The 18,533-nt window shown below is 46.7% G+C and overlaps 1 protein-coding gene and 1 pseudogene across 3 annotated transcripts; one reads left to right on the forward strand and one right to left on the reverse strand.

Moving 5' to 3' along the window:
* Position 1: 1 nt before the first annotated feature.
* On the forward strand, positions 2 to 10,308 carry LOC122736202. 3 transcript variants are annotated; one of them, XM_043978297.1, is made up of 5 exons: positions 2 to 752; positions 4,884 to 5,517; positions 6,757 to 6,893; positions 7,238 to 7,365; positions 9,002 to 10,308. In XM_043978297.1, exons 2-5 carry the CDS (start codon positions 5,088 to 5,090, stop codon positions 9,117 to 9,119), a joined length of 813 nt encoding a protein of 270 aa, XP_043834232.1. In that variant the 5' UTR covers positions 2 to 752; positions 4,884 to 5,087; the 3' UTR covers positions 9,120 to 10,308. The 3 variants fall into 3 exon arrangements, with proteins under 3 accessions (XP_043834232.1, XP_043834231.1, XP_043834233.1); XM_043978296.1 differs by having other exon boundaries at positions 3 to 752; positions 4,884 to 5,544; XM_043978298.1 differs by having other exon boundaries at positions 3 to 752; positions 4,884 to 5,544; positions 7,305 to 7,365.
* Positions 10,309 to 14,589: 4,281 nt separating this feature from the next.
* LOC122753075 lies at positions 14,590 to 17,087 on the reverse strand (annotated as a pseudogene).
* Positions 17,088 to 18,533: the final 1,446 nt, after the last annotated feature.

The following is an 18,533-nucleotide window of genomic DNA, read 5'->3' on the forward strand; positions in this document are numbered from 1 at the left end:
AGTTAAAGGACCAGACGGTTCTGTCGGCTGGTCGCGCTCCGTCCGTCTGCTGGTCGATCGAGCGGCTGTGGCGTTTCTTTTCCTCCTGCAGTCCGTTCAGAGCCTACTGAGGCGGGCCTCGGCGTCGAAGACGATCGTGTGCGACTCCTTCTGAGGTCTGCCACGGCTTCGAACGGATTCGTTGGTAAAACGGGGCTGCGGCGTTCCGCCTTCCCCAGGGCCGCTTCGAGGCCTTCTCTGGACGCTGACGCAGTACCGTGGAACGAAGGAGAAAGAGAGAGAGGCCTTGTTGGGGAATGAGCCTCCCGCGCTCCGGCTCCGAGGGGGTTAAGGCCGCAAGCCTCCCGGCATCCTCAGCGGCTTCGCTGGCACGAGCACAGGGAGGCGGGGGCGGGGACGCGGGCGAGGGCACGAGCGGGGGCGCGCACTCCCCGCGGGGAGAAGCTGCCCGGGTAGTGAGGCGGCGACGGCGACGTTACTTCCCCCCGGGTCGGGCTCGCGTAGGCGCCGGCCCTGCGGCGGCTGCCGCGGCGGCACGCAAGAGAACAGCGACCACCACTGGACGGAGGGCTAGGAAAAGAGTTCCAGTAACGGTTCGGAGCCACCCCGACTTGGAGAGCGTCGAAGAACCGGGGCCGAGTACGTCCGGGGCAGGCCTAAATGGGAGCTCGTCGTTGGTCAATCGTGGTTCGAAGGCTCCCCTAACCCTCCTCCGCTTCCCGGGGCCGCGGTCGAGTGGCCAGAACGGAGACGTAAGTGACCAACCCGTTTGCGGAGCACCTCCGGTGGGGCAGGAGGAGGCACTGGGACGGGGCCCCGATCTCCTCACTCGCCCCCCAGCACCCTATTTTAACCAATTCTGCGCGGCTAGCTTCAGCGCTGTCGCGGAGTGCGATACGCACTTCCTAAAGAATGAAGTCCTGGAAGGCTTCCTGGAGGAGGCGGGGCAAATGGGAGGAAATGGGGGACCACGGAAGGGTTCACTAGCTCCCACGTATTAGATCTGGTCCGGTCTCCCCAGTCCCGTCATAAAATCATAGGTTTGGAGCTGGAACGGACCTTGGAGGTCATTCAGTCCAACTTCTCTAATTTTACAGAGAATCAGAGTGACAAGTCTGGTCCCACAGAGGCATAACCTTGACTGACTCTAAATTTAATTCCTTTCTGACCTCTTGACTCTAAATCCAGTTCTCCCAGTGTACATGTTTCCAACAAAACGTAGTCAGTGGGGGGCAGCTAGGCGGAGCAGTGAATAAAATAAAGTACCGACCCTGGATTCAAGAGGACCTGAGTTCAAATCCGACCTCAGACACTTGACACTTACTAGCTGGGTGACCCTGGGGAAGTCACGTAACCCTCATTGCCCCGCAAAAACAAGTAAAAAAACCGTTTTTATTAAGTGCCTACTATGTGCCAGTCACTGCTAAGTGCACGGAATACAGAAAAAGGCCCCTGCTCTTATGGAGTTCTCAGTGTAATGTAAACAAATGCGTACAAACAAGATATTGATGTGCCTCGAATCCGAGGATTCGAGGATCAAAACTAACAACATGAAGAGACGTTTTAACAACTGGAGCATAACCTCATGGTATCTAAATGTGACCAGTGAGCAAAGAATAGAACTTTCAGAATTCTCATATAGTCTAGTTAGATCAGCAAGAAGGAAAGGAGTGGAATTTTACTTTGGTGGAAAGGAAAAGTAGAGGTTTGCATTTTACAGGTAAACTTGTAAGTTTTATAACAGGCAAATGGAGAGGAAAGATTTACGTATCAAAAATAGCAAATGGGGAAATTTGGCAGATTTGTAGATTGATTAGTAAACACTGTTTTGGAATATAACTAGCCAGAAAATGCTCCTTATCACAAGTAAAGCCAAGTTAGAAATTGTTTTATTAATTAATTAAATTTTTAGAGGTCTCAGGTAAATTTCACATTAAAAGAAAAAGCTTCAGCAGGTGGCCATAGATTTTTTTTTTTAAGTGGGGGTGGGGGGGGCAGCTAGGTGGCAGGGTGGATAAAACTGACCCTGGATTCAGGAAGGACCTGAGTTCAAATTGGACCTCAGACACTTGACACTTACTAGCTTTGTGATGGTGGGCAAGTCACTTAACCCTCATTGCCCCGAAATAAATAAAGTGGTGGGGCATAGATCTAGGGCCCACTCACCTAGGACTGGAAAGGAAATTGTGCCCAAGAAGTCATGGTTAAGTAGACAGTAGAGGTTCCAATTTAATTTACCTTTGAGTTTGAACGATGTTGCTTTGTTAATTCTATTCTCCTCCTAAAAAGAGAACGAAGACTATTCTTGGAAGGCCTTTCTTGTGTCTTTGGTGTCAGGATGGGGCCACATAATACCACGCCTACTGGTGGTTCCCTAAGTTAGGTTTTGTTGTGTTCTCTTTTTAGATTTTGAATTTCTCCTACTAATTACTAGCTAATAGAGATTTTAGGGAACACTATAAGATTCTTTTAAGGAGCTAGACTGGATTTGGGTCTGAGTAAGGTCAGACTCAGCGTTTTCCTCAAGTCAAGGTGATGTTCTTATTCCTTCAAGTTTTGCTGTCATTGCTGTTTTATGAAAAGAGAAAAAAAAAAAAGGGAAAGGGAGGATAGGGGCTAGAGACAGTAGTTTCCACTAGGTTGTGAGGTATGACATTTTTGGGGACATTGTGTTCTGACTAGTGATAGTAATTGAGCAGATGGAGGGGGAGCCCGAAGGGGCCTGGGGTGTCATCCTGACAGTCATTAGAGCACACCTTTTCTGCTGGTGGGTTGCTGACAGGGGTCAAGGGAGGAAGTGTTTGGGCCGTGTGGTAGCATCCTATTTTAACTAACTATTCTTGCTAACTGTTAAGAATGTTTATACTGCTGAAGGAGGGCAAATACTATTAGCATTTTCCTAAAAAGTAAAGTCCCAGTCAAAGTTCTGAGCTATTGTGCCAAGGTTTGGGTATTTTAGTGGCTTCCAGGGCTGCTCGGAAAATACTTTATAAAGCAATTACTTCATCTGCAAATTTTTTTTCCTAGTTAAGATGCAACTTGTTAACAGATAAATACATCTACCAGTCTCATTAAGTTTAAGTGCACATTAGGTATTTAGCACTGTGCTAATTGAGGGATACAAATCTAAAAAAGGCAACAATCCCTACTGCTATTCAGCTTGTTTTCTTTTCAAGATCTATGTTGTATATTAATATAAAAAAAATAAAGTACTGAAGTGCAAAGTAGTTGGGAGGGGAGCTTTGTGTAAGAAATTAGTGCTTGAACTGTGTCTGGAAGAGTGATTTTATGAGGCAACAGAGGGGATTATTAAATTCCAGGACTGGGGGACAGCCATTGCAAAGGCTCAGAAAAGAGAGAAAGGGAGCCTAAATAATGTATAATGAGGATGGAAAGATAAGATGAGATCCAGGTAATACAGTCTTGCTTCAAAAGCCAACAGGCATTCCTCTTTTATTCTAGAGGCAAAAGGGAGCCAGTGTAGTTTGTGGAGTAGGGGAGTGACATGGTCATATCAAGGAAAATCTCTTGGGCAACTGTGTGGAGGATGGATTGTCAAGACTTGAGGAAAGGGGAGACCAATTAGGAGGCTATTTTGACAGTCTAGACAAAAGGTAATGAGAGTCATTCTTTTTTTTTTTTTTTTTTAGTGAGGCAATTGGGGTTAAGTGACTTGCCCAGGGTCACACAGCTAGTAAGTGTTAAGTGTCTGAGGCCGGATTTGAACTCGGGTACTCCTGACTCCAGAGTCATTCTAAGGGTAAACAAGGGAATGGATAAGACAGATGTTTTGGAGATAGGCTCACAAGACTTGGCAAACTAATTGTATGGGGTGAGAGTGAGTACTCAAGGCCTGTGGCTAGGTAATGAATTTGGGAGGTGATAATGCTTTCCATGGAAATAGGGAACCTTGGTTTTTTGTGGGGTTAGGGGAAGTAAAGATAATGACTTCTGTTTTGAAGACATTGAATTTGGGATGTCTCTGATATATCTCACTTTGAAATGTCCAGTGAACATTGGGTGTTGTGGAGAGACTGGTGCTGGGTATATAGATGGGTTAGTTGTATGCATAGAGATAATAAACCTATGGAAGCTTATGAGGTCATGAAGAGAGCATATATAGAGAAGGGCCCACAGTTAAGGTGCATAATGCAGCAAAGGAGCCTGAGAACCAGGAGAGAGCAGGGTCATGAAAACCCACAGAGGAAAGTCAGTCATGTTGAATGCAGCAGAAGTGGCAAAAAGGGAGAAGGACTAAAAAAATTCAGATTGGCAGTTTTTGTGACATGATGAGGCCAGAAGCCACACCACAAAGAACTGAAGAGAGGAAATGGAGGCAGTGAATATAGATATCAAAAGTAAGGAGAGGGGGGCCACTAGGTGGCACAGTGGATAGAGCACCAGTCCTGGATTCAGGAGGACCTGAGTTCAAATCCAGCCGCAGACACTTGATACTTACTAGCTGTGTGACCCTGGGCAAGTCACTTGACCCTCATTGCCCTGCAAAAAGAAAGTAAGGAGAGAGATCAGACCGGAGCTTGAGTGGATGGTCAGAGTCAGTGGAGATTTTTAAAGGATATAGCAGACTTGGGCATATTTGAAAGCAGTAGGGAAAGAACCAGTACATATGGAGAAGTTAGAGATGGGGATGATTGAGGGAACAATCTACTAGGGAAGTTGAAAGGGAATGGGGTCAAGAGGGAGAGGCTGTCCTAGAGGAATTCACATTGTACCCCAGTGGGAAATTTGGATATGAGGGACAGAGATGGTGGGGGAAAAGGTTGACTTAGCTGTCCATTGCATATTAGGGACTAGACTTGTCATCTGAGGAAGGAGACAGGGTGAGCCAAGATGGGGCTGATATGAATTTGTTTGCTTTGCAGGGGCAAGACGATTCGGATTGGAGCCCTCTTGATGAATTCTGCCCTGGGAATTTCCTCTGTGCGTCTCCAAAGGCTGCCTGTATGTACGTGTATGCTGGTACACAGGCTGGCAGGTGGGGGCAAACTGCGTAACAAGCATCAGCCAGGCCCAGGGACTCCTCAGGAGACCCTGCATGCACCCTAGCCCCAGCAGGCGCTAGGGTCATGGGTCGCCTCGATGACTATGCCAAAAAGCGAATTGTAGAGCTTCGAAAAGCAGGACTGAGTTTCCGCAAAATCAAGAAGGTCCTGGAGCTGGACAATATCCGTGTCACACCACAAGCTATATATCTGTTCTTGAAGCGTAAGAATGTGGAGCCCAGTCCCCTACCTGGAAGCAACCATCCTCTCCCTCCCAGGGACCTGAACGCCCGGCGGCTGGCACTCAGTAGGGCTGGCTGGGAGGACGAGCAGCTCTGGGATTTGCTGCAGGAGAGTGAGGTGGAGCCAAAGGAGTCCTTAGAGAGCCAGCCAGGTGGCCCCGAGAGAGAGCCTGGAGCTGGTCAGAACTGGGATGGCAAAGAGGGCATTAGGATTGTCAGCGTGACATCTCTGTGTCAGGATGGTGGAGTCCACCCCAGAGATACTTGTTCTGGTGAGGTGCCCCACACCTCGGCTAACAGTAAGCTTCTTGGGCCTTACAGTCCTGTCTTAGTGGGTGTGTCCACCAAGGGTTGTACTCTGCCCAGCAGGAGAGTATGTCTGTTGGACTTCTGCCCTTCTGGAAATTAGGAGCCCTCTTTCAGTTTAAGCTATTCTAAGAACTCTGCTTTATCTGTTGGGAAAAGTCATGGTGGTATTGCCTTCTTCTCCTCTTCCACCTTGGGTTATGTGTTGGCTGTCTCCCATACACCTAGTAGGTGGTAGTGGGGAGGGGGGGCTGGAAGAGCAGAATAAGCTGGGCAGGGTATTTTTTTTAGTCTGACACTGCTTGGTTTACAAGGCAATAAGTGTGGGGCAGCTAGGTGGCACAGTGGATAGAGCACCAGCCCTGGATTCAGGAGGACCTGAGTTCAAATTTGGCCTCAGACACTTGACACTAGCTGTGTGACCCTGGGCAAGTCACTTAACCCCATTTGCCTCACCAAAAAAAAAACGAAAGGAAAAAAAAACCACCAAGGCAATTAAGTGTTTAGGAGAAGACTGGCTCTTTGGTGCCTGGGCATCTGCTGATCAGGCATCCTCCACTCTGATCTAGCTCTCAGGCAGAGAGCTCTTTTGGGTAGCTGTCCCTTCCCTTCCAGGATGGCAGTCTAGTGTTATTGAGGCCTGGCTCTGCAGATATCTACCTTGGGCAAATCACTTTCCCTCTTTGACCTTCGGTTTCTTCATTAGTAAAATAAGTAGAGTGGGCCAGGTGGATCACCTCTTCAGTTTAAGAGCCTGTGGTCCTGCAGCTACCCTGGGCTCCCTGTAACCTGTTTTCTTGGGGTAGGGCAGAGTCAGGGGAAGGCCATGAATGTTGTCTTGTTTTTTCTCTATCATTTGGTATGAGTGACAAACAGCATATAAAGCAGGGCCTTTTTTCTCCTTAGTCTCAACCTTCCAACTTCCTTCATAGATCAGTGTGTCAGACGCAAGGGAGGCTTGGGAGCTCTTATGTTCTCATTACCTCCCCAACTCTGCCACAGGGATTTCTAGGCAGTGTTCTAACCATTCCTGGCTATCTAAGAAGAATGACTCCTATTTTTTTGTGTGGAAAGAAAACACTCATTTCTTCCTTCGCTTGGTCCTCCTGTTAGTGCTGGGAGACTGGGCTACAGAGGTAGGAAGCATGGCATTAACCTCTGGATCCACTTGCCTCTCTGTAGCCGCTCTTTCTGCTTTACTTAAGGTGATGCCGGTACTGGGCTGGGGGCTCCTGGTCCAGTGAGCCCGCCTGCTTCCCCACTTCCACTGAGTCGGGGACGGAACTCCGCCCTCTTTGTCAAGAAGAAGATTGTGGACAGAGCCATCTTCCTCCACAAGAAAGTAAGAACAGAGCATCCAATGATTGGTGGTGGGTGGGGTGGGGGAATAGTTGAGTAACCTTGCACAAATCATTTTGTTACTCTGGCCCCAGTTGCCTTGCCTGTAAAATGGGATAGAGAGGGTAGTGGAGATGGACTCCTCAGAGGAGTTTACATTTATATGAGAAGGAGCAGTAGGGCCCTAAGTATCAGCCATGCCACTTAGGCTAGGCCCTCCAAGGCTGCTTCCTAACCCCCGGGGGGGGGGGGGTAGGAATCCTTTCTGCTTTGTTGAGGGGTATGGGCCATTATAGCCAGGGGTTGTACTAAGGGCCTCAGGGATGACACTGCTTGCTTCCCCCATAGGCCACTGTGCAGAGTGTGCAGAGTGTGCAGAGTGGCACTGGCTCTTCTTCTCTCCCTCTCCTGGTAGGAGTGCAATCTCCCGGGCCCAAGCCCTGGCTTCCAGACCTTAAGGACTCTCCAGCCCACATGTGAGTAGATAAAGAAATGGAAGGGGATGAGGAGGTAGGTGGAAGCAGCAGGCGTGGATGAATCTCTTGAGAATGTTGGCAGCCGATGGAAGGGCGGAGATGGGTGGCAGGATATAGGGAGAAAGTTTTTGATTATAGGACACGAACATGTTGGGCAGGGCCGGGAAACTGCTGTGGAGAGATGGTTGAAGAACAGGGCATGCTGAGCTTGGAGAAGGTTTGTTCAGAAGAGGTAACCATGACTGCCTTCAGGTATCTGAAGGTTATCTTGTGGACGAGAGACTTGGTTTGTGCTGCTTGGCCCAAGAAGACGATAGAACTTGAGAACTGGAAAGGACAGCATCCCTGCAGTCCAAGACTCTATCTCCAAGATAACAGAACCAGCACAGAGTCATCCAGAAAACCTCCAGGATGTGGGGAATCCACCAATTCCTGAGGCAGTCCATTCTGTGGTGGTTGTTCAGTCGTTTTTCATTTGTGACCCCAGTTGGGGTTTTCTTGGGTATGTTTGGAGAGCTCTAATTGTTAGGAAGTTTTCCCTGAATTTGGAGCTTTACAACTTCCTCCCATTATTCCCACTTAAGGCAGTTAAGACATGAGGGGATTATACACAGGCAGTCTTGTCCCTCATCCATGAAAGCCCTTTTAATTCGATTTTCACACCTGGCAAATGTTCTCACCAGCCTTTGTAGCTGGGCTGCATCTTTGATGAGGAATCTGTTATCATTACATTACATTTTAAGCCATAGTCCAGAAATCCAAATCCAATTCTCAGATTTCACCTTCTTAGCCAGCATTGTTAATTTCCCAAATGAGTTTTTTCTCTTCTGCATCCCTTGTGTTCACTGGCACAACAGTGACAAAAATAGAACCAGTGCCTTCATGATCTTTAGTTTGTTGCCTAAGACTCTAATCATTGGGTTTCTTCTGTGAGGATCATGTGTTGGTTTTATTAATTACCAGAAGTAGAGAGAGAATTGGGAAGCTTCCTCTTAGCTGTTGAATACAAGTCCTTAAGCACACAGCAGCCTCTCTGCTGGGCATCACCAAGCATTAGCACTCTGTTTTTCTCCTGATCCTTACTGTGGGTGATCTCTCCCATTATCTTCTGGGGCTCTATTTTATTGTTCTTTGGGGGAGATCAGGAGTTTCTTCCTTTCTAGAACATTCAGCTCCTCTCCAGGGAGAACCTCAACTCTCTTTTTAGCTATAATTAATTACATTGTTGCCCATTTTCTTCTTTCTCCTCTGTAACACTTCCACTCTCCAGCATCCAGACAAGGGTTAAGTTCCACACCATTACCTTTTTTTTTTTTTCCTCTGAAGCTTTAATTCTGACTAAAGGATAGAGGCTAGGCAGAATTGGGACTTGATCTAAGAAAAACCACTTCCTAACCAGATCTCTAAAAGTGTGCGCTGCCTCAAGCAAGAGTGATTGTGTTCCCCTTTATTGGAGGTCTTAAAATAGAGATTGGATGCCTCTTTGTTGGGTAAGTTGTAGTGGATATTTGTTTTCTGTATGGGTTGGACTAGCAGTCCTTGGGAGTTGCACATAACCCAGGTTCTGAGCTGCCGTTGCTGGGTCCCCTTAGGTCCTCTTGCCTTCCAGCCTCACAGCAGTCTTTTCTTTCCATAGGTTCAGGACATGGATACGCAGACTCGTCTGCCCTGGGCTAGTGCCCAAGGCCTGGCTGAGAAGCTGGATGCAGTGCAGGGAGCTGTGCAGCAGGTGCTGCAGGTGCTCCAAGTGCTGACAGATCAGCAGAGCCGGCTAGAGCGGCAGCAGGAGCAGCAGCAGCGCTGGCAGCAACAAGTGTTGGGGACTCTGCAGCAGCTCAGAGGGCCTGCCTGGAGTCAGGGCCCTGGGATCAGGGAGACCCAGGATTTGGGGAACGGTGGGACTCTTGAAGGACCTAATTTCCACCAATTTAAGATGGAACTTCTTTGATTCTGTGGTAGGGTGTGACATTCCTGAAAGGGCAGGACCTTCAGCTTTGGGGAAGAAGGGGTCTGTGTCCTGCTACCATCTCAGCTGAAGATAGCTCTCATAAAAGCGGGATGTGAGCAGGACACACTACCCCCCCCCTTCCCTCAGCCCTTATTGTTTCGTGTGCAACACATAGGCTTTACCCCCCCCCCCCCAAACCTTTTCCTGTGTCTGCACCTTCTCCCACAAGCCCTGCCCAGCTTCAGGGCCTGTGAAGGGTGCTGGAGGTGGGGATGGCTTAATTACAGACAAGCCTGGGATTTGGGAGCAGGTGAACAGTGGAGGCTTTACTACTTTTTCCTTCCCTGGGGCTTAGACTCTGAAAGAGTAAGTTTCTTTACCTTTGTATGCTGTTATAGGTAAGTGAAGGGCTCAGGTGTTTCTTCAAGATAGGGGATGGGTCATGGTTTTCTGGTGAACTACTAAGCATGTTCCAAAGCTTAGAGCATAGTATGGGGCCAGGATTAAGGACATAGTTGGGAGGGGGAGGGGGGAGGGGGAGGGAAGGGGATGGTAGCTATGATATGAGGGCCAGCAAGGATCATCTAAAGGAAGTAGGTTTTCTCATCATGGAGATGCTTTTCCATCAGGCATTGACAGTTTTAATGTGACATGAATCTGTTCTACCTTGGACAGGTCTAATGGGGAAGGTGGGATAGCCATCCTAGACTCTTCTGCCTCCCTGCAGAGGTTGTCATCTATGGGGGGAAGAGGGGCAGTGCACCCCCCAGCAGACAGCTGGCTTTTATGCACATGAAACAGTTTGGCCTGGCAGCCTGGACACCTCTATGGTCCAGTAAGACTCAGGAAGTTCTGTGCTGACATAATGTATTCTGGTCATATGAAAGTAGAAACCAGGAGACAAGAGAAGACAGTGTAGTCTCCCCAGATTTCCAACCCTGGAACATTATCTGTGTAATGAAATAAATAAATGAGCATAGTCATCGTCATGCAAATATCTCGTTTTTGTGTCTGTGTCATAACTATAGTTGCTCACTAGTGGGTCTGGTCTGGGGTGAAGAAGGCAAAGCACACAGAGAAGGAATGCTCTTCTAAACAGGCATTATGACCTTCCTAGAACCCAATAAATTCTGGGTCTCAGCCCTGTAGGAAAACATGATCATCTCTCACCCAGGAGGTGTCACCTGGGGGACCAATTCACATAAACCAGACTGAAAGGGGCTCAATTTGTAAGTCAGTTGTGTTAAGTAAAGTAAGCAATGTGCTCTACTGGATAGAATGCCGCTGTGAAGGCAGGAAGGCCTGGATTCAGTCCTACCACTTGACATGATGGTTGGTGACCCTGGGCAAGTCACTTAACTATATTTATAGCAAGTCAGTGCTCTGAACAATTCTCCAAGACTCTGAAGTTGCAGAGAAGGCACTGACCTCCATTGTCGGGGGTTTTCTCAGCGAGGAGTCCCTGTACGAGTGAAATCACAGTGCCCTTTCCAGCCCCTAAGTGCCTGTGTGCTACATCATGCTAGGAGGGGCCCCTGATGACAAAGGTGGCCTGATGAGGATGAGGCTGGAGGATGGTAAGTGGAAGTTAGTAAGAATCCCCATATGTTTGCCATGGGCCATTTGCTGGTGGTATTATGGATGGTGCTGGGGGCCAGCAACCCTCTGTCTCCCAGTTCTTTGATAGAATGTACTGATTTGTATTACAAGCTAGGTAGAATGCCATGTCAGTGGTATGCCCCTGGCTGAAGTTGTCGAACGGTTTCTTTGTGTTTTCCCCATTTACTTAGTTTTGCCTGCCTAGCCTAGGGCCCACCAGACTGGCTCCTTTTTCATCAACTTAAGGGGGATTCTAGTCCCTAAAGAAAATGGGGAGGCAGCAGCAGGGAGGGCAGTCTCAGACATGTTGAAGTTTGTTTTTCACCAAATACCCATGAATGAAACTTAGTGAAATGTTTTCTTGTTCCACTCTGAAGCACAGAAATGGGAATAAATTCCTTGGTGTTTTTTGTTTTTGCCCAAGAGAGGTCAGAAGCTTGGACTCTTTGCCCAGCTCTGCAACAAAGTGGATCTGTGTTGCACCCAACCATTTTGAATGGGAGGGGTGCGGGTGGTATTGGGTGAAATGTGGAGGCTAGAAAAGGGAAACATTTCTAAGTAGGTTGGCTAAACTATATGGCAGCAATGGTTTCTATTCATACCCACAAGCCCTTCCCTCTGAAATGGATTAGCTTGTCTACTGCCTGTACTTTAGAGGCACCCTCTCTGGATAGATTTGGGAAGTTCCTCACCATTCATGGATTTTGTGATGGGAGGGAAAACAGAATAAAGGGACTGGGCTAAAATGTGCTAAAGGGGAAAGCCATTTCCCTCGAGTCTACTGGCTGTCACAGAAAAAGGACTCGAGGTAGAGTGAGCTTCATGACTCTACGGGCCAAACTGCAGTGTTCAGTTGGACTCAACAGAGACCAATGACTTGGAACCCCATCACTGTATCCAACTGATTCAACTTTATAATCACGGTTGGGAGGAACTTTAAACATCCTACCTTCCACCCAGGGCCAGAGACCTTATTACAATCCTGCTGATCTGATCATCATCCAGCCTTTAAACAGCTGTGGGCAAGCTCACATTGTAGAATAGGTTTTGTCTTACATTAAGCTGAAATCGGCCTCCTTGTGACTTCTACCCATTAGACCTGGTCTGCTTTAAGAGTAAAAGAATAAGGGGCAGCTAGGTGGTGCAGTGGATAAAGCACTGGCCCTGAATTCAGGAGTACCTGAGTTCAAATCTGGCCTCAGACACTTGATACTTACTAGTTATGTGACCCTGGGCAAGTCACTTAACCAGCATTGCCCCGCAAAAAATAAAATAAAATAAGGGGCAGCTAGGTGGCACAGTGGGTAAAGCACCTGGCCCCAGATTCAGGAGGACCTGAGTTCAAATCCAGCCTCAGACACTTAACACTTACTAGCTGTGTGACCCTGGGCAAGTCACTTAACCCTCATTGCTCCACCCCTACCCCCCCCCCCCCAAAAATAAAAAGTTTAATTTCTCTTAGAAGGACACATGGCCATGGAAACCCTCAAAATCTTTAGGTTCAACATTTCTAATTTTTTCAAGTATCCCTCATCTATAAAACTGGGACTAGACATATGGGGAGCTGTAGAAACAATGAAGACAAGATAGGCAGGTGTGCAAGAGAGAACAGATGACATGATACTATTTTTTTTTAATAAATGCACATATTTTTATTGTTCTCTGTGGCCTGTAGGTATTTTTCAGTAAGTCAAGGCGCATGTGTTACATTGAAGGCTCAAAGCCTCTGGTAGGCAGTAGCACCTTTGTAGGAAAATAACAATAAAAGGAAACAGGGTTTATCATGAATGTTCTCTCACCGGGGGACTGTAAATACAATTTTCAAACCATGCCTATGGCACACTAATGTCTCCTCAGCTATGTTCATTTGCTTATTTCCAAATCCCCCTCCTCTTGACAAACTCCAGTTATCCCACAGAAGTGGTACCACCCAGAACTGAACACTGACCTGCAGATGTGAGCTGACTGGGACACTGTAGCATAAGATTCTGATCTTGCCTCCAATCGGTATCCTATATTTATAGAGACTGAAATATTTTGTCCACCATGATTAATGTGACACAGGGATGGCATCACACACGTGCACATGAACACATCGTGGGGGCATGCAGGGATTGGTGATGAACAAATTATGGAGGGTAAGCACCATCTCCTGCCACAAATGGGCCCCCAACGTGAGAAGTGAATGGTCAATTAATTCACCCAGGACACAAAGCAAAAGTCAGAAGCCACCGTCCTGGAAAAATTGATACATATCTCTGCCCAAGTTTGTATTTTGCTTAACTGTAATTAGTTAGGGCTGGTCACAGTTTCAGGTCGTTTTGGAGAACATTAAGCAGAATTCCCTGCTTTCACACCTTACTCCTGGACTGCAATGGTGTATCAATCTCTGTAGGCTGGTGGCCACTGACTCCCCCGGAGCCAAATATCTTGGGGTCTGCCAAATGACTAGAGTGAGGTTTAGCGCTGCCCTTTCCTTCCCTGAATCCCTTACTCCTTGACACTGCTTAAACAGCTTCCCTGCTGCAGATTTTGGCTTAGTATTTAGGGCTCTGAATTGCCTTAAATGACTATGTTCAGACATAAATTCACCATGAGCAAGGTCCTATTCTGCTGACTAGAGCATGCTCATCATCTCTAGTTTGAGAGCAGTATTAAAGTCTATTATTATGGATACTTAGTTATCATACCCATAATATACAAAGAACCAACTAAAAATAAAAGTGCAGGATAAAAAGTGATGAGAGGGTGTCACTTCTTTCTGTAACAACCCTGTAACAAGTGCCAAAAGCCAATTGCGTGGTAGATGTCACCATTCATCGTTCATCTTCTGCTGAAGATTGTAAATGGGCAAAGCTCATGAAGACTTGTTCCAGTGAGACTTGACTGATGGAATAGTCGTCTAGTCCATATGTCTCTTCTTGGCCTTTCTCCAAGATGCCAAATACCTTTGGGAAAGCACAGAGACACTACTAACACCTCTAGCCAGTGGGAGAGGGATTCCTGCTTTGTGTATGGCAGGGGCCAAAAGGTAGGCTCAAGGGAGGCTTGGCAAGGGAAGGCCTCTTTACTCCATCACCAGGATTTACAATGTAAAAACAATGGCCTTTAGGGGCAGCTAAGTGCACAGTGGATAAAGCACCGGCCCTGGATTCAGGAGGACCTGAGTTCAAATCCAGCCTCAGACACCTGACACGTACTAGCTGTGTGACCCTGGGCAAGTCACTTAACCCCCATTGTCCTCCAAAATAATAATAATAATAATAATAATAATAATAATAATAATAGCCTTTAGAAGGAGAGGATGTCCCAAAGTTATTAACCCCTTGGGACTTTGGACAAGAAATGACGCTCCCCCCCACAAGGTACTTCTTTAAGATTCTCAGGTAAATAAATGCTTTCAGGTCAAATGTGCTAAGCATATAGTTGTCCTTTACGAGGAATTTAGATCACCTGAGAGAATTTAGGCCAAGAAATCTTGGTCTGTATTGCTACGGTAAGTTTCAGAGCAGGACAAACTAAACTGCTCAGGAAGCAGAAAGATTGAGTTTTACCACATTTTCAGATGCCCCAAAGGCCAGGTCCATTTGCCACTGTGATCTGCTTAATTCCTCCTGTGTGTCCCTTGCCTGGAGGCAGTGTTCCTATAGGTTAACACTGGGAAATTGTTCCCCACACTCACCTTTTGCCCAGCTGAGGTCCTTACTGTGCAGTGGTAATGGACCATTCCTTGTGTTCAACCTTCAGGATGCTCCCTGCAAGGGGAAAAAGACAGTTCCTGTGAGGGACACAGTGGGCATGGCTTTCTTGTCAGGTTTAGTTTCCAACCCAGTATTAAACACTCCCATGTGACCAGAGGGAGTAGAAAGCAGTTAATAAAAAAGCAGAGAATCCAAATACCCCCTTTTTTCATTTGTTTTGGAAGACTCTAATCAGTTTAATTTCTGCAACACACTGCATCTTTGTTCTCACGGTTGCTCAGCTTCTGCTGATAACAGTGAGTTTTAATTCCCGAGGTAGCTGGAAACATGTGTGGGGCGGTGTGCTCAGTCAGCCGGATTACCAAGAGACCTGAAGAAATCACCTGGCATAGTCTCAGGGCAAGGGAAGAAGCTACAGGGGCTGAAACAAGACTGGAGAGAATTCCTCAGTGCCAACCCCCTTGCTTTCTGAGAAAATGTTTGGCCAGGGGCTCTACAAGGAAGCTTTCAGTTACAGTACCTGGGAAGGTCTGGTTGATAAACATCTTGAACAGCTCCAAGGCCTCCATTTTGCCTTCTTGCCTTTCGCTTTTAACTTTGGCCAAGAGAGTGTAGCCACTCCCAAACTTGCTCTTGAGATGTTGCGGGCTGCCCAGGCACTTGAACTGCCCATTCACCATCATGGTCAGTCGGGTGCACAAGGCGTCACACTCTTCCATGCTGGAGAGTTAAGGGGTTAGAGGGAGAAAGGACTAGAGAATCCTTCCCTCAGAGAGTGAAGGTTTGGGTTCCCATCTTTACAAAGGGCAGGCCCTGGCTAAGGCTGGTGAAGGGTGATAGCAATCAAGTCAATGCAGTCAGCCACACTTGCCCAAATCCGGTGGACATCGCTCCCATCATTATTGCATCCTACAGCCCTTTTCAGAAGAGCCTGGGCAGTCCTGGGCCAGTGGGATCAGTTTCTTATAACCTTCCTCTTTCCCTGACACGAAGGGGTCCATGAACATGCATGAGAGCTGTTACTAATCCATGTACTCAGTCCTATCCCCACCCCTCATCTTTGTCCCTAGTGCAGTTTATAGACTTAGAACAGAAAGCTGAAAGGAGCCTTAGCAGTCACTTAGTTCAGACTCCTCATTTTAGAAAGAAAGAAACCAAGGATCAAAAGCGATTTGCTGAAGGTCCCACAGTAAAGTAACTGGCACACTTGAGATTTGAATCCATCTCCTGCCTCGATCAGATATTCTTTCTTCCATGCCTACACTTGCCATGGTTCTTCCTCTACCCCTGTCAAGGTGAGAGCTCTGTACCTGTGGGAGGTGATGACGATGGCCTTGCCAGATTCACGGGCCCGCGTCACGGTATCCCAGAGCAGACGGCGAGCTACAGGGTCCATGCCAGTGAAGGCTCGTCCAGGAAGACAACCGAAGGCTCTCCAATCAAGGCAATACCTAGTGCTCAGCTTACGCTTGTTGCACCACTATGTCACAAAAGAAGAGATGGGGTAACCTAGAAAATGAAACAAATTTCCAGATGCTGGACAGAACACTGGGGAGACAGGGAACACAGCAGAGGGACAGAGGAATACATGGCCAGAATTGAAATTTAACTACCTCCCGCCCAAGACTTCACTGTAGTAAACAAACTATATGATATAAATACCTATCCAAATATGCATCCATTCATTTAAATGCCATTTCTTAAGAGTCGATTGGATGTAATTGCCCTCAAGGACTTTATGATATAGTTATGGGAGATAAGACATGTATACGGATAAATAAAATATAAAGTCTAATAATAAGTAATCAGAGAGAACAAAGTGTTATGGGATCAGATGAGGGAGCGATCATTTCAACAGCTGTTCAAACTGTCTGGTACTGGGTTAAAATATGAAAATAGACTATTAGAAGAGAATGAGGCTCCAGAAAAAAAGGAAAAGTCTGATCTCTCTTCAAAAGGAAAGACCTTCAATTACTTGAAGACCATTTGCTGCTCCTCCTTTCCCTCTGCCTCCTCTCCCTGCCCCCTATTACATCTTCTTTTCTCTATGTAAAGGGCTCCAGTTCTTTCACTGATCTTCATTCTAACAATATATATTTTCTATCACAATTCTGGTTGCCTTTTTCCCTATTACTGACCTCTCTAAAATGTGGTGCATAGAACCACAACACTAGAGATATGGTGTGACTAGGAGACAGCATGAGGCAGGTAGAGGGCACAGTGGATAGAGTGCCCAGGCCTGGAGTCAGGAAGACCTGAGTTCAAATTTGCCCTCAGATGCTTAACTAGCTGTGTGACCCTGGGCAAGTCACTTAACCCTGTTTGCCTCAGTTTCCTCACCTGTAAAATGAGCTGGAGAAGGAAATGGCAAACCACTCCAGTATCTTTGCCAAGAAAACCCCAAATGGGGTCATGAAGACTCAGACATGACTAAACAACAACAATAAAAAGAGCATGCTGGGATCATTACCCATCACCCACTATTCATTAGCCCAGGACACGAGCCTTTCGAATTTCAGCCTAAGAGCACATTAGCTTTTTTGACTGTTACATCATACTGTTTAGTCATATTGAGCTTTCAGGCCACCCCTAAGTCTTATTTAGGTAATGCTGTCTAGTTATCTCTTCCATGTTTTTTTCTTGTAAAGCTGATTTTTGTGAACCCCAGGCATAGACTATTCATCTATGCCTATTATATTTCTTCTTATTAGATCTGACCCAAAGTTCTCTTTATACTGTTGAGTTTTTAAAAAAAATTTAGTTCATACTGTTATACTCAGTGTGAGCTATCCTCCTCAAAATTGTTTCATCTACAAATCTTTATAAGGTATCATCTACATCTTTATTTAGATCACTGATAAAAAATGTGAATGCAGGAACCAAGAAGAGATACCTGGGATACTCTACTAGAGGTCTGTTTCTATGCTTATAACCATTAATAGCTTCCTTTGGATCTGACCAATTCAATATTCTCTCATTCTCTCTCTCTTCTAAGGGGACGGCTGTATGGTATAAGAGCTTCTGTCCGGGCTGCCTTCTCTTCTCTCGCCATACTATTTCACTTGGTGATCTCAACAGCTCCCATGGATTCAACTATCAACTCTATGCTAATGATTCTCAGATCGATTTGTCCAGTCTGTATGTCTCTCAAGACCTTCAGTCTCATGCGTCCAAATGCCTACTGGACTGTAGCTATCTTAAAATCCCCATGTCCCAAATGGAATTTGTTATCCTTTCTCCAACACCTTCCTTTCTTCCTACCACCATCCCAAGAATCCAGGCTTGTAACCAAAGTGTCAACCTTGATTCCTCCCTCTCTTTCCTCCTTTCCTCCATATCCAATCGGTTGTAAAATCCTGTCATTTCTACCTTCATAATCTTTTGATTGCACCCTTTCCTCTCCTCTCCCATTTCCACTTCCTTGGTACTGGCCCTCATCATCTTACCCCTGGACTATTACAATCGCCTGCTGGCTGCTCTCCCTGCCTCAAGTCTCCCCCTGTTCAGGTCCATCCTTCACTCAGCTGTACAACTGAAATTCTTAAAGCCTTTTCACTCCCCATCTTCAATCAAGTCCAGTGGCTCCCCACTGCTTCCAGGAGCAAATATAGACTTGGCTTTGAAATTCATCCATAATCCGGCCCTTTTCCTAACACACACTCTGTGATCCAGTGACAATGTGGCCTCCCGCCCAGTCCTTTCATGTGGCTCTCTACCTCCTGATCTGGCCTCCAGGCCTTTTCCCACACTGGAATGCTCTTCCTTCTTGTCTCCACCTCCTGGCTTCCTTTAAGTCTCACCTCCATCCCACCATCTACAAGAGATCTTTCCTAGCCCCACATCTTGGTGCCTTCCCTCCTAGATCGTTTCCAGTGGAGCCTGTATATATCTTGTTTGCACATAGTTGTTTGAATAGCCGT

The sequence above is a fragment of the Dromiciops gliroides genome, chromosome 1 (genome assembly GCF_019393635.1).
Source record: "Dromiciops gliroides isolate mDroGli1 chromosome 1, mDroGli1.pri, whole genome shotgun sequence".
NCBI classification, from domain to species: domain Eukaryota; kingdom Metazoa; phylum Chordata; class Mammalia; order Microbiotheria; family Microbiotheriidae; genus Dromiciops; species Dromiciops gliroides.